The sequence below is a fragment of the Scomber scombrus genome, chromosome 11 (assembly GCF_963691925.1).
Source record: "Scomber scombrus chromosome 11, fScoSco1.1, whole genome shotgun sequence".
NCBI classification, from domain to species: domain Eukaryota; kingdom Metazoa; phylum Chordata; class Actinopteri; order Scombriformes; family Scombridae; genus Scomber; species Scomber scombrus.
Window position 1 is genome coordinate 8,407,989 of NC_084980.1, and position 14,608 is coordinate 8,422,596.

Here is a 14,608-nt window from a genome sequence, read left to right on the forward strand (position 1 = left end):
CTGGGATTGTGAATACAGCTAATGGTCAGAACTACAATACAGGCAATCTGTTCAAGAGCCCAGGGGCCCTTGAGCAAAAAGGGGCCCTCAATGATGGAAGAAAAAAAAGTGTGCACTTTTGCACGTTTTTTTGTTGGGCTCTACAGAAATACAACACAAGGCTTGACCCACTCTCTTAATGTTGATAATTATGGTTGTGGGACACCTAGTATGTCCAAAACAAAATATGGAGTAACAAGGTTTCCTCTCGACAGCAGTGTTATCCAACCAGAATAAAATAAAAGTTGTTTGGTGGACATGAGCTTCAGGGCCCAGGGGCCCCTGGAGGTACTAATGCAGCCTTGATACAGCTACAGGGCCAATATCATTCCAATGTATTAAGTAAAGCCCTCAGTCTGATCTTAGAAAGCACAAGAACTGGCATTTGCCTCCACCTGTTCAGCTACAACATATCTACCACTGTGACACGTAAGATTTACGCTACTAAATGTACATGTGACAACCTGAAAACACATCTAGCTAGAAAATCTTTACTGTTAAACAAATGTACATCTGAGATGACTGGAGATGAGTTATTTCAGTCAACCCTGATGTGAGATCCAAGTAAAAAATCTCGACAGATGTATATTTAGAACATTTTATTTCCATTATTAAAGGGTGTGGTTTTACAGTGCCTATAGTGTGTAAAGGTGGAGTTAAATACACAGTAAAGTATAAACTGTGACATATCGCTCCACCTATCTGTAATATGCTGGGTGGGTTTATGATTGATTGATTAATACACTCCCCGGTAATAAAGACCGCAGAGATTATCTGTGTTTATTTGTTGTATAAACTAAACAGAGGAGGGCAATGCTGCAGTTTAATTAATTTGTGGTTAACAAGAAGCCGCAACCAGCAATTACTCAGTAACTCCCGTTTAAACAGAGCTTCTGTGCCCTCCTCATCTTCAACCCTGCCATCATCACCAAAACCAGTGTTCAGGGGGAGAAAAAGAGACAGTATTTCAATGGATTTCAATGTATGTTTTTATTTATTCAGAGACAAAAACAGCTGTATATTGCTCAGTATGGTAGTAGCAGAGTACAAATGCACTTTGAATGCTGACCAAAGTTACATGTGACAATCAAACACTGCAAAAGAAACACAGAGGTCATACTTCTGTATTTCTTTTCATTTAACAAGATGAACAGGTTCTCAAATCTGAGATGTCTTAATTTCTTTACTCTGATCACATAATAAGTCAGTACAGTTATTTAGTAGCGTTGGTATCCACTGTGTTTTAATGTACATTTAAAGCTCATGTCAAACTGTCAGTCCATGAAAAATAAAAAAACTTAACATTAGCTGGTGGTATTTTCAAAAAAAACAAAAAACGTTTTTTTTTCTTCTTCTAAAAATCATCCAAAAAAATTGATTTGATATCCAAAATAAAAAGACATAGCACCTAACTATGTCATCACATGGCACCGCTCAACTGAAGTCATGGTGAATGAGAACTAAAGAGGCACACTGACTTGGTTAAAGCAATGGGGAGGTCTTTAAAAAATGTTCAATTAAATGTAGTCTTTTGTTCACTAGATTACATTAAGGCTGACATTCACAGTTGATATTGAGGTCCATAACATATTTATGCTGCACAAACCAAGTGTAATAAAGGAAAAGAAAAAAAAATCTATTAAGAGCTCAAGGCCACCAACTAATTTTAGCAGCAACACATTCAAGTTATTCCCATTTATTGTACTAAAAACAACATGGAGTTAATAAATTATTCAGCTTTGGTCTGACTAACACACTTACAGAAAATGTACCTCAGTATAGACCAAAACTATAGGTTAGTTCTATTAGATCCTGATGGGAATTTAATCAAATGACAAGTCCTGTGAGCTGTACTTCATGACTGTGAGATGAAGGTCCAACACATCAGGCACACTGACTAAAATACTATAAATACATAAATACTACAATATAAAAAGTAGTGGTTGACATGTGTTTACTGTTTATTTCTAAGCAAATTATGCTATAAGTTTTCTGTAAATCTGATAATAAATGTTTTTTGTAGTCTGACTCACAGGATGTAGACTAAGCCTGCCATAGGTCGACTATTTCAGTTCAAATTCTCCTCCCCTTCGGCTATCTGCATGTTACTGTCGCTATGTGAAACAATAGTCCGAGCTAGCAACCGACGTGCTGGAAATGGCAAGTTTTTACAAAGATTTGGATCGTACAAGGCATAACTGCATAGATGTAAATGGTTGTTTGATAACGTTCTGCAAGAGCTACATACAGCTATTAAATCATCTGGTTTTAATGAGTCCAGTGAGCTCCTCCAGAGGTGAAGTATCAGCAGGCTTCACTTCTAGGGCACAGAGAAGTTGCCTTTTTTTTTTTTAAATCAGTAAAAGTCTTATGCATCTTTTACTGTTTTATGTGGCATTTTCTTTTGCGGGGATTTAGCTATTTTAAGCAAATTTTCCACCAAAGCAAGTTCCCCGTGATGCTATTATGCAATAACATGGTCACCGCAAAAGAAAATTGTAAAGAAATACAAACAAGGCAGAGTGTTATTTTCCCCATATAGCAGAAAGTTAATGGTTTCAGCCAGACCTTTCTCCAGCGTTGGCACATGACTAAAATGAAAGCCTACTAGTACTACTAGCTATTTTCATGGTTTGACCCTTTCTAGCTTTCCTGTGGTCAAAACTAATTCTATTTCAACAATAGCAAGCCAAAGATGGCCAAATAAAGTAAAATCCAGTAGTATTGCCTTGCAAACACAAGAATAAGCCTTTCAATCTATAATCAGATATTTAACTGAAAACAGTTACAAATTCAGTTTTCACACATTAGACTGTGTACAACAATTATATCACATCAAAACTGACCTAAATAGGTCAATAAATCAACAGCAAAATAAAACCATTGCTGCTTTGGTTCTTTCACATTCAGATCTGGGCCAAAATTCAATTTGAAATCCACACTGAACTACATAAAAATTGCCCCAAAAGTCTGCCCATTAGTGAGTTCATTGTTGTGCTTAATGTAAGAATAGCAGTGGCACATCCTGGCTTGTAATACCACTTTGTACCTTAAGAAGTGATAGTGAGTCACCGGAGCATCCTGCCTGCCCTCAGTTTAACACAGGAGGATGAAGAAGTAGCGCTGGTGGAGATTTTGAGCCAGGTTAAAAGCTGTTGTTATTTTTGATTTAGTACCGTTATTATGTCACTTTATTAGTTTTTTTCCCTCCAGGCAAACCGGTAACCATTTAGATTCAAAATATGGTTGGTTTATTCAAATAACACCTGTCAACTGACACCATATTAAAGATTCACTGTAAACAGTATCCACCCATGACAGACTGAGGGCAGACTGGACACAACAGTGACTCACTATCTCACTATCTTTAGGTACAAAGTGGAATTACAAACCAGGTTGGGTTGAGGCTATTCTTAAACATCTTTAAATGGACAGATCAGTATTTAGATGTTTCAAACCACTTACTATAAATCATATGTGTTTTAGATTACCAACTACTTTTATCAGCCATTTTACAAGGAAAGCAAACTTGCAGAGACCTTGTAACGGTGATAGATTAGCAGGTGTGTGTATGTGATTTGCAGTAAATGGCCTAAAACATGAACGACCATTGGACTGGGCATACACATCAGTGGGAATTTAAATTGAAATCTGTCTCCGACCTGACTAGTGATATCCATGCTTACCACAAAAATACTACTTCTAAACTATGTAACAATTTAAAAAGTCTAGTGAAGGCTGTGCGATATGACAATATATATCCTATAACGTTAGAAAAACATCTATCATCCTAAATACTGCTCTATTGCTTATTTTGTTGTGTCGCAAATAACACCACACAGCAATACTCGGTCAATCTGGATGACACTTTGCGGGAAGTTGAGAGTGGCCGTGACACGGGACGGGACTGTTCCAAACAGTGGGAGGACTCTGACCAGCCAAGACAAAATGAAGGGTTCGTACTACTTCTGTTGGATGTGGTTTGGGTATGAGAGCCAAGAAAGTAGTCAAGTGCTCAAAACAAACCCCAGAATCAGTCATTGCAAATGTTTTTTTACCCGCAACACACCATACAGCAAACAATCATGAAGACGGAAGGAGTAACGGTTGGTATTGCAACTTACATCTGCAAAGACGTTGTGCCAAATATCGATTTTGTTTACGGCACTTTGGTTATTTTCATATAATATCATTTAAACTTTGAGGAATGTTTTGTTTACTGGTTATATTTTACTTTACTTTAAATGAACTACCTTTGGAATTAATCTAAAGAAAATGTACTATGAAAGGACCCATATTCGGATAAGAGATTATGGTCATATCGCACAGCCCAGTGTCTAGTTTTATCAATCTTAAAAGAAAATGTGCAATTCCAATCTTCCATACAAGCTTTTGAGTGCTCAGAATGCACGTCATTGCTTATGATCCATTCTCTTCAGGTCTCTTGAGCATTGCACTGTATTTCATGGGCGCACTGTCCGCTTTGAGCTGCACCTCCACTAATGTGAAGATGGAAATGACCTGTGGAGGAATCAACAAATGATCAACATTGAAATGAACACCTTTTGTCAAACTGTTGAGTCAAGGATTCAAGATAACTACAGATAGCCTGTATGATCCTTCAGGGAACAAGTTAGTAATCTTGTTTTCTCCTGGGTTTTTTTATATGCTGCTATTCATTTTGAGATTGAACTCAAATCAACAATAATGCATTGGAAAAGGCTCCATAAGGACCACAACACCTGAGATAATTATGAACTAAAATTAAGAGTAGGTTGAAATTCTCTGTTGCTCATAACTAGCACATATTATTGTCATATATTACTACCAGTGATCAAGTTTCTAATCAAATTCAAATTCTTAATATTATCACTTAGTGAAGAATTACATAAAAGCTATGAAACCTTAAATCCTTTTTTTAATTATTTATATTCAATACATTTTCACTACCTACTGACAGGACAGACAATAGGAAAAGCACTTATATTGGCTTCAGTGGTTCTCACCTGCTCTATTGGGCCTGTTTCTGGGTCCTCTGGTGTCCAGATTAGAGTCAGCTCTGATTTCTTCCCTACCTTATGATGGCGGAATGAGTCCAGGCCCACGATAGACTGAAGGTGAAAGCAAATGGTTTCAAATAAAAGGGGTCACTTGACCTGCTACTGTGATGTTCACTTGTTGGACTGTTTTTTTTGTTCTGTGGCCTTTCTCTCTTTTAATGAAGCTTTTTCAGAAACCAAATTCAAAGTCATCTATAGAGAAAAAAACTTTGTCCAAATATGTGTGCATAAGTAAGCAATAAAACAATTAGGGACAATAAGGCTTTTAAGATTATAAGAGGAAATATCAAGGGTAATGTACTGATAATTACACTGACATTCAACACTAAATAAAACTAGATTACATAATGTATGTAAAGAAATATTTGGAAACATTGAGTGTACTGCAGATGAAAGGCTAAACCCTTATATAATTATACTGCATGGTACACAGATGTGTGTGTGAAGACTGAAACGGTTCTCTGTGCATAGGAAGTATTGCAGCTGACCTTGCAGTAGATGCGTTTCTGTACTCCGTATCGGAGAACCAGCACATCAAAGGACTGATCCAGCACCCCCATCACCATGGCTTCAGAGTCCAGAGGGCCACAGTCCTATTGAGCACAGACCCAGAAATTATAGCAGTGCTGGATACTGAGAACATGTACTTAATAAGCTCTGACTTCATGACCAGCTGAAGTTAGCTTACATTATTCCACTAAAGAGGTAAAATACATTTTTTGTATAATCACAGTGAAAAGAGTAAATCAGTGTTCAAGTCAGTGAAAATGTTAAATATTGCCTTACATCTAATTTGCTTTGCTTCTGATTTAAAAAACAAACACACTAAGAAGTTATTCAGTATGTGTAGAATCCCCTTCACAATCGGTAGCTAGTTTATTAGGTACACACTGATTAAGCTAATGGAGTCTGACACCAGTCCTGCAATATATCCTACATTTATGAGGGTTTTGTAGTTTGTGCTGCTGTTCAATTGTACTCAGTTGTCCTGATATTTCTTTCTAATATTTGTACCTGCTATTTGATTCACTCTTAAGTGTTTTGTTTAACTCATGATCACTGCATCAAAAAAGAAATATATATTTGTTTACAGCTTTAACAGACAATGAGGTTGTCCAGCGAAAATGAAAATGTGTCCCTTTTTGACTTCAGAAAACTATCTTACTTCTTAACCCTGTATACACTATCGGGTAATTAAAAAAAAATGCATTATCACAAAGCCGATAACAGGACTGCTTGTGTTCATATTTTGGAGATAATGGTTTATCTGTTGGATAATGGATGTTTTTTACAGGACAGCAATGAAACGGACCACCCACCTTCACAAACACTCCGAAGAACAGGTCACTGCTGAGCTCCTGGACTCTTTTGGACACAGTTTTCTTGTCATTACAGTGTGATGACTGTTTTTGGACTTGTTCCGTTGACAGCCCTAACTTAGATCCACAATCTGCAAGCAAATATTTAGAGGACAAAGAGTGAAGAAAAATTATCATTCGCAAATATTTACACTGACGCAGACACACAACAGAATCAGACAGAGGCAGGAAGTGCAGACACACTGGCAAAAGACAAACAAGTCATTAACAGTGTGAGATCTGGGGATGCTTTGTTTTTTTTTGTGTGTAGTCCTTTTCACATCAAACTGACACATCCTGAAAAACAGCTAAGCAGTGTTCAAAACAAAAGACCATCTGTTATTTGTTAAAATGTATGCTTTAGTTTCGGTGTCAGTGCGAGGGTTTTTGTTGTGAAGGTACATACTCAGTGAATAGGCCAGCAGCCGGTGCACAATGATGTCAGCGTAGCGTCTGATGGGTGATGTAAAGTGAGTGTAGAGAGGAACGTTGAGAGCATAGTGTTTAAATAACTGTGCATCCTTTAGTACACCTGTGCAGAAGTACAGCGCCATCTAGGAAATACCAAGAATACACATTAAATACACAAGCTGATCCTATGTATAAAAGTAACCATTTCATTCTGATCATTATTTCATAATATTAAAAAGGTTTCATGTTCAAGTATTACATATTCAGTAATCAATCCATTTTGCATCTCTCATACTACTTGTCATAATTTCATTTCATGGCAAAAACTATTAGTCATATTTCATTTTGTAGTTATACTACTTCTTAAAAGGCTTCAAGAGAAAAACATAGTGAGCTCTTACCTGCATGGGTCTGGAGCACATGTGGGTGAGGACTTCTTTTCTGGCAGAGGAGTACTCATCATTACCAATAGTGGTATTGAGACTCTTCTGCATGTTTGGGGAAGAAAAAAGAAATGTCTTTTACTTACTCTCACTTACTGTGTTTTTCTTTTATATCACATTCAGTAAAATCAACAGACTGAAAATCTTCAACAATTACTTGAAGTTTGGAACCTTTGTGATGATTAAGAGAGAGGGAAATACCCACTTTTACAACAATCAAGTTCATTAAAATCTGGTTATCAGCGCCACATTTTCATATTTCCTTTTGTGCTTATGCGTAATCTTTTTTTAAACGGTGTCAAATAAAAAATAAATTGGAAAACTTGCAACGCTGTAATTTTTGGTTGATTACTTGAGGAAAAAAGTTTAGAAGAGCTTACTCAAACTTGGCACCTTAAACTATACTGATTCGGAACTAGTGTGCCTAAAGACAAGAGAGATTAAACACTGTGCTACATCTGTAATACGAGTACTGACATGCAACGCTCCTGCAGAGGATAGATCGATGTCAATGCCCAACTGTTCACACAGTTCCTGCAGCTCATCCACCATCTTGGTCTTGGGTGGAGGGTGGCGTCTGAGCAGGGCCAGCTCAGGGAATTTGCGATAAATGTGGTTGGCTGTGGCGATGTTAGCCAGTAGCATGAACTCCTCAACCAACCTAGAAAACAAGGAATTAAATACACAGTGTGCCAAATGTGCATTTTGGAAGAGAAATAGATGGGATAGACACAGAAATACATCTGACATTTGATACTAACTTGTTACTGTCTCTGTACTGATACACGTAGCAGCCTTGAGGCATCATGGTCTCTTTGTCCAGGGTGAAAGACAGTTTCAACTGAAATAAAGAAAATATCAAATGTAAAGAAAGTTCCAGGTCGTGTTTCCATTTGTTGCTAAAATATGATGGTTAGCCAGCTTCAGTTATCTATGTATCTATCTCTAACGGCTGACAGCTTATTATATTTTCTAACTCTTTTTTAGAACCTGATTGGAAAGTTGAAACTTTGATTCAGGACTTATCTGGGTCTAAATTACAAATCTCTAAAATAAAAATGTACAAACAGTGTTTCCTGCTTCATGTTTAGCATTCACCAAAAGTCACAGAAGTGAATTTATTCCTTTTACTCTAGTGTATGAGATTCAAATGTTTTTTCATTTCTCCAGACTTATATATGGGCAGACTTATGCATTTTCCTAACCTAAAAATTATGATTGTGACTGAAACCTTTCATAAGTTAGATCAAGAGTGTATGTATATCTTCCTGTCACATGCCTTTGTGCTTGATTTAGAAAAGAAAAACGTGGGATAGATAGCATAAAAGAGTCAAACAAGGCAAAGGAATGAGGATTAACCTGGTCTAATCTGAGAGCTCCTCCAGAGAAGCGCTGAGACCTGAGGTTCTTGGCAATGGAGTGCAGATTGAGCACAGCCTGGTGAATCTCATCGATGGGGTACTTCGGGTCCACAGGTGGTAGCTCTTCGGCAGAGAACATCTTCTCAGGTGCTTCAATCATGCTCTGAGCATGGTCGTAACTCAACTTCACGCAGGAGCGAATCACGGAGCGGCCGAACCACTCGCTCAGAATCTGGGGGTTGGTAGGTGAAGTGGAACCAGTTAAGAGGATCAAGAGGAGAGAAATACATCTAAAATCCCACTGAATAACATCACTATGGCAACAAGAGCATCAAGAGGAAAATCAGGTCAATTAATTACCCATCAGACCCTTCACTCCACTTAACCTTAGAACATACATTATTATTTGAGTGCAGCTGTAACAGGTGCTCCAGGTGTATGAACGTACCTTTCCCTCTGGTGTGATTTTCCAAATGACTGAAAAGGTGAGTCTGTCGGTCATTGGGTTCAGACTGCACAGCTCCTCACACAGCAGCCTTGGCAACATGGGGATCACCTTGACAGTGACAAAATACAAACACCTTGAACATGCAAGAAAATTTGAAATTATGAAGCTACAACAGAGAACACACAGAAAATTAGCTCAGACTACTGCCTAAAAAGCAGAATAATGTAACAAATCATTTAGTAGTTTCACAAATGATATCATGTGAAGAAGCCAGTTATTGAGAAAACTGGTATTAAGGAGCACTCACTTTCTGAACCATGTACACACTCGTTGCTCGCTGGCTTGCAATGCCATCCAGAGCGTTGCCCTCCTCCACAAAAAAACTCACATCAGCGATGTGGACTCCCAACTCAAAGTTACCTGCATTTAAAATATACAGTAAATAAAGTAGGGCTGAACAATTAATTGAAATGTTATCAAAACTGCAATAAGGCCTACTGCAATCTTTAAATCATAGGCAATTTATTAAAGGAGAAATGTGTCAAAATTCCCTTTTCATTTAAATATTGTTGTTCAACAATTATGAAAACACAAGATCCCAGAGGAGGAACATGTTTTAAACTAAAAACATAACATAATAATTTATGTATTTCAATGAAAATGAAAATAACGATTCAAAAATGATTATTCTCTCTAATATCACAAATCATATCTCAGTTGCAGTATTGCTCAAAGTACTCGAAATTAGACATATTTTTCAAAATCATTCAGCCCTTAAAGACAGTCTAACCTCCCACCTTCAAAAACTGATATCAACACACACAAAAAAGACTAATTTTCAATCGTTTATAATCAGAATTCATCACCCTCCCCAACCATCAGTCAGAGAGCAGTTTACCATCTGGAAGCAGTTTACAGGACAGGGCATCGTCCAGATCTCTGGCAGTAGCAGGGTCGATTGTGAAGATACACTCCTTCCTGAAAATACCACAATGCTTTGTGAGTTAGATGTGACCTAAAATAAGTCTACATATAGCATACATAATTCAATAATCAAATGGTTGATAAACACTCAAAATGGCTTTAGGCATCAGATAGTCATGAGTGTCCTATGTTATCACTCTGGCACTTCATATCACTCCTCAGAGATGGTGTCATGCTGACAGCACCTCAAGATCATACATGAACTGCATATCTGTCAGGAAAAAAAGATGCGTAAGCATGAATAATCCTACAAGTCCCACCTCAGGTCTCTCCTCTTGCTCAACTCCTCAGGTGGGATGGTCCAGGGCAGGGCCTTCGGCAAGCAGTCCAACACCTCCTCTGGGAACTCAGAAAAGTCCACGTCGTATTCTATCAGGATGCCCTCCGTCTCTGGCTCGATTTCCCCCGCCTGACCCAGTGTCTTAGCCAGTCGACTGATGGAAATGTTTAGAGGAGAGTAAGGATTGTTGTCAAGCCAATTTGAGAATGGTTAAACTGTTTAAATAATTCCCTGTTTCATGTTTGGATAACGCTCACCCTTCTGCAAAGTTGCTGTCGGCTGCCCAGTTGGTGATGCGGCAGATGAACAAGGTGCTGGTGTAGTCACCTGGGCGGGAGGTAAAGTCTTCAGGGCAGTCAATTAGGGGAATGTTAATCCGTGGCACACGGTGGTCCACAGGGGAGAACATGGCGAAAGGCTTGTCGGGTAGAAATTTCAGGAAGCCTGTCACAGCTCTGGAGTGTTTCTTCTCAACAATGTACACCACCTGGTAGACAGAGGGAGAAGATTTGGGGGGGGGGGGGGGGGGGGGGGGGGGGTATAGTGATGATTTGAAATCTTTTTTCACCACCTACTTAAAGGACTTTGTTAGGATGAAGAGGTCAGATGCTTAATGGATGTGGTTGAAAATTGAACTCCAGAGTAAATGTGCATGTGGCACCTTTTTGTCCTTCCCCCACTGTAGTCTCACATTGAGCAGGAAAACCCCTACATTAGTGTTATTTTAATCTGGGAAATGTGGAATAATGCAGCAGGAGGGTTGACCAAGAAAATACACAACAACATGTGGGTAGGAAGCTCACTTTAGCGGTCTTTTGGATTATTTCCCCATTGGACGGTGGAGTTGATGGCTCTTCCAGAGGTTCCCCTAGTGCCACCAGATGAGAGGAAAAACTTACTTTATTTATTTGTACTACTTCACTTTGTTCTTGGAGACCTTCTGTACACTGACACACTCTACAAAACAGTAAATTAACACTTCGACATCAAGTACATTAAACAATACCCAATACCAGGAGCAACATATTATAATTTATTGCCATGTTTCCTATATTAGTTATGAATTGAAATGGCTGCCGTGCTCACTACTTCATTAGATTACCTGTGTGAGTGAGGTTGACATTCTGAACTCTTTTGATGAGCTCATCCTGGTCACTACACCGGTCTTCCAGAGTTACATCAGGCCTCGGGGGGTGCTCTGTCTTCTTCTGTGCTTTTCTCACCATGTTGTCTTTCTGGGTGTCTGGCTCACTGGCACCCTCACAGTCAGTATCAGACCTCACAACCTAGACAGACAAAAAAACCCAACATATTTCCTACTGATAAAATCTACTGGTGTGATTTATTGTTCTGTTATAATATAACTTTTAAAAGCCTGAGTTAAATACGTGGGTCTTTAAAAAGGTGGGTAGCAGTTTACCTTCCACTGCTCCCGAGGTAGGACTTGCACCACTACTATGTCTCCATTCAGCGATCTGTTGCGAACTACAATCCCATCCAGAAATATATCCCGGGCGTCATCCTGCAAACACAAAAGGGATCGCTTGTTACCTGTGTGGCTTCGATGTAAACATTTCAAGATGGACATCAGCAGGTTTACAGATCTCCGGACAAAAATGCTTGAAAGCAAGTTACACTGACTTACAGGAGATGGAATGAAAGCTTCATGATACTTCTTGGGGTTGATTCGTAACTGTCCCTGAAGAGAAAATACGCAGAATTTAGAAATTTACACATCAGCTTACTGAGGCGTCCACTGATTTAACAAGAACTGCTACAGTACCACGTGTTTTGTTTAGGAACTAAATGGCTTTAAAGCTGAGTTGCCAACCTTCATTACTTCAGTTTGTATTTAAACAAATTAGAATGCAACACCAATACAACTTGTATGACCACATCATTTGACCACCTTGTGTAATTTCATCCATACTCAGTTCAGATTTTTCCGCTGTCTAAGGACTAGTAACTCAAGGCTTGTACCTGAATGAGTTCTCCTCTTTTAAGGCCATGGGAAACCTCCTCCAAGGTCATGTAGGATTCAAACACTTGCTTCTTTGATAATCTGCCTCCTTTGTTCCTACTCTTGTCAGCAGGAGAATTTGCACTTGAAGCTGAAAACAATTTTAGTCAGTGATTTAATATATGTCCAAAAGTGTGAAAATGCATGATCATAGTGAACCATACAAAGAAAACATAGACTAACACAGAAATTACCTTTGGGTTGTTGCAGTTTGTCTTTACCATGAGGGGACTTGGGCCTTGACACGTGAGCATCAACCCCATATTTTAACATCCCATCTCTGCCATTCTCCTCCTCGGGATGCTTGGGGGGAGTCTTTTTCTTTGACTTCTTCATCTTCTCTTGTTCCTGTTTATTTGTACTGGCTTTGTTTGGGGACTGGGGGGGCTGTACAATGACTGGGTCTGTTTCCTTAGAAGCGACATCTCTGTTGACGTCTTTGTTTTTCTTCTGCTGCTTCTGGTGTTTCTTCGAGTCATTTGGTTTTAAAGAACTGAGCTCCTCACCTGACTCGATGTCTCCGTCTTGGCTGGTGGTGGTGTCCCTTCTCTGTCCCCGCCGCTGCCTGTCAGCCACACAGAGCTTCCTTTCACAGTCCTGCTGCGCATTGCGACTGCTTAGTTTCTCCATGTACAAAGACAGTGAGCTGTCCTCTCCTTTATTTTTCATGGACGACGGGGAAAAGTCACTTGAATCAGAGAAATCATTAGGCACTTGGTCCCTTTTTCGCTGTGGTATATTCAGCTTGTCACTCTGAGCCTTGAGCATTGTGCTCGGACCAGGTCCTTCCCTTGGAAATGATGACTCCTTTGCATATTGTTCCAGATACATACTGAACTTGCTGCTGCGGTGCTGACTGAGAAGCCTAGCATAGGCATCTTTCTGAGGAGGGGTGCCAGACTGATTCTGGCTGCGCTTTGGCTCTCTGTTACCCGGGTTACCCTTCTTAGATTGCCGGGGTGAATCCATGTGGCAATCCTTGAAGATGCTGTCTCTGAAAAGACAATAAGCACACATTGTGTTAACATACAATTCAAGAATGAATCATCAAAGAGCACTTTAAGCCTCAGTGGCTTTGCTGGGGATTATATTATCAATCATATTATCATCAAATTGTTATTTTTTAAAATTGTCATCACTCCAAGTAAAGATGAAATCAGAATATGTAATTAGCTACCATTAAACCAGAGCAAATAACAGGCACTCCTCACTTCGTAGCTGACTGTAATATGTTAGGTAGTTAACTGGTTTTACATAACTTAAACTCAGTGATGTAACCCATGTAACCGCTGAACGTTACAAACACACTTAAAGCATGCATGTGATGTTAGGTAACTTTCCTAAATAATATTAGCTTCTATGACATTCTTCTGGATGATAATTAAAAGAGAAAACGACCATTATGCATCCGTGTCATTCTACTGTTTTCGGTTTTAACGTCTCAGTAAACAAATAATGCCATTTATAACATTTCTTAGCTAACATTAGCAGCTAGCAACTGTTAGCGTTACCAGACTAGCAATAACGTCTGTTACTTTCAACGGCAGGTGTTGGTTTAACGTTAACGATGAGATTAGTCAGACCACTACCCCGAGCAAAATAAGCGACTTAAACATGGACGGACAGGCTGCCAAACTTAAAATGTTTACAACAATACCTTACTGACTACGGTGTAAGTTGTGACTTAGCTGTCGTTCAGGGCAAAAAGCTAACTAGCTCATACATTCACTTCCTCCGTCGTCATGGAAGGTTCGTGTTGCCTTTCAGTGTTGTCGGAAATATCTCTATCAGCCGAGCGTACAGAACCCCCCTAGTGTGTATCATTCAGTCTACCGTCTATATTGTCAAAACATCTGTGGTAATATCATTATATTGGTAATGTTCACATTAGTGGCACAGGAAGAAAACTGTAATTTTAGAAACTAGAGCCTAACTCTAACCCTTAATACCAGCAAATAAGGTCGACTTTTGCACAAAGTTCGAAATCACAGCAGCAAGCCTTGAAGAATTGTCATTAGAGTGACTGTGGGCTTATGTATTTTTTTGTGTGAGATATTGCATCTAATGAAACCCAGTAAAGTTTCTAAAGGTGCTGTCATTTCAGTGTTCATTGTTTTTAAAGCAGCTCCCCGATTTTTCGATAAAAACACACTGAGCAAACCTGACTGGAACCACAAACAACCTGTAGAGAGCAGCAAAGACTG

The 14,608-nt window shown here is 39.0% G+C and overlaps 1 protein-coding gene across 2 annotated transcripts; it reads right to left on the minus strand.

Moving 5' to 3' along the window:
- Positions 1-1,019: 1,019 nt before the first annotated feature.
- Positions 1,020-14,125, minus strand: dis3l2 (DIS3 like 3'-5' exoribonuclease 2). 2 transcript variants are annotated; one of them, XM_062429246.1, is made up of 21 exons: positions 14,067-14,125; positions 12,599-13,398; positions 12,365-12,495; positions 12,030-12,083; positions 11,805-11,906; positions 11,487-11,670; positions 11,188-11,252; positions 10,642-10,871; positions 10,365-10,538; positions 10,019-10,098; positions 9,428-9,540; positions 9,121-9,228; positions 8,671-8,904; positions 8,073-8,152; positions 7,789-7,972; positions 7,270-7,356; positions 6,864-7,011; positions 6,419-6,549; positions 5,588-5,692; positions 5,046-5,150; positions 1,020-4,560 (listed from the first exon to the last, which is right to left on the minus strand). In XM_062429246.1, the coding sequence occupies exons 2-21, from the start codon at positions 13,371-13,373 to the stop codon at positions 4,459-4,461; spliced, it is 3,192 nt and encodes a 1,063-aa protein (XP_062285230.1). In that variant the 5' UTR covers positions 13,374-13,398; positions 14,067-14,125; the 3' UTR covers positions 1,020-4,458. The 2 variants fall into 2 exon arrangements, with proteins under 2 accessions (XP_062285230.1, XP_062285229.1); XM_062429245.1 differs by having other exon boundaries at positions 14,062-14,123.
- Between the last annotated feature and the right edge of the window lie 483 nt (positions 14,126-14,608).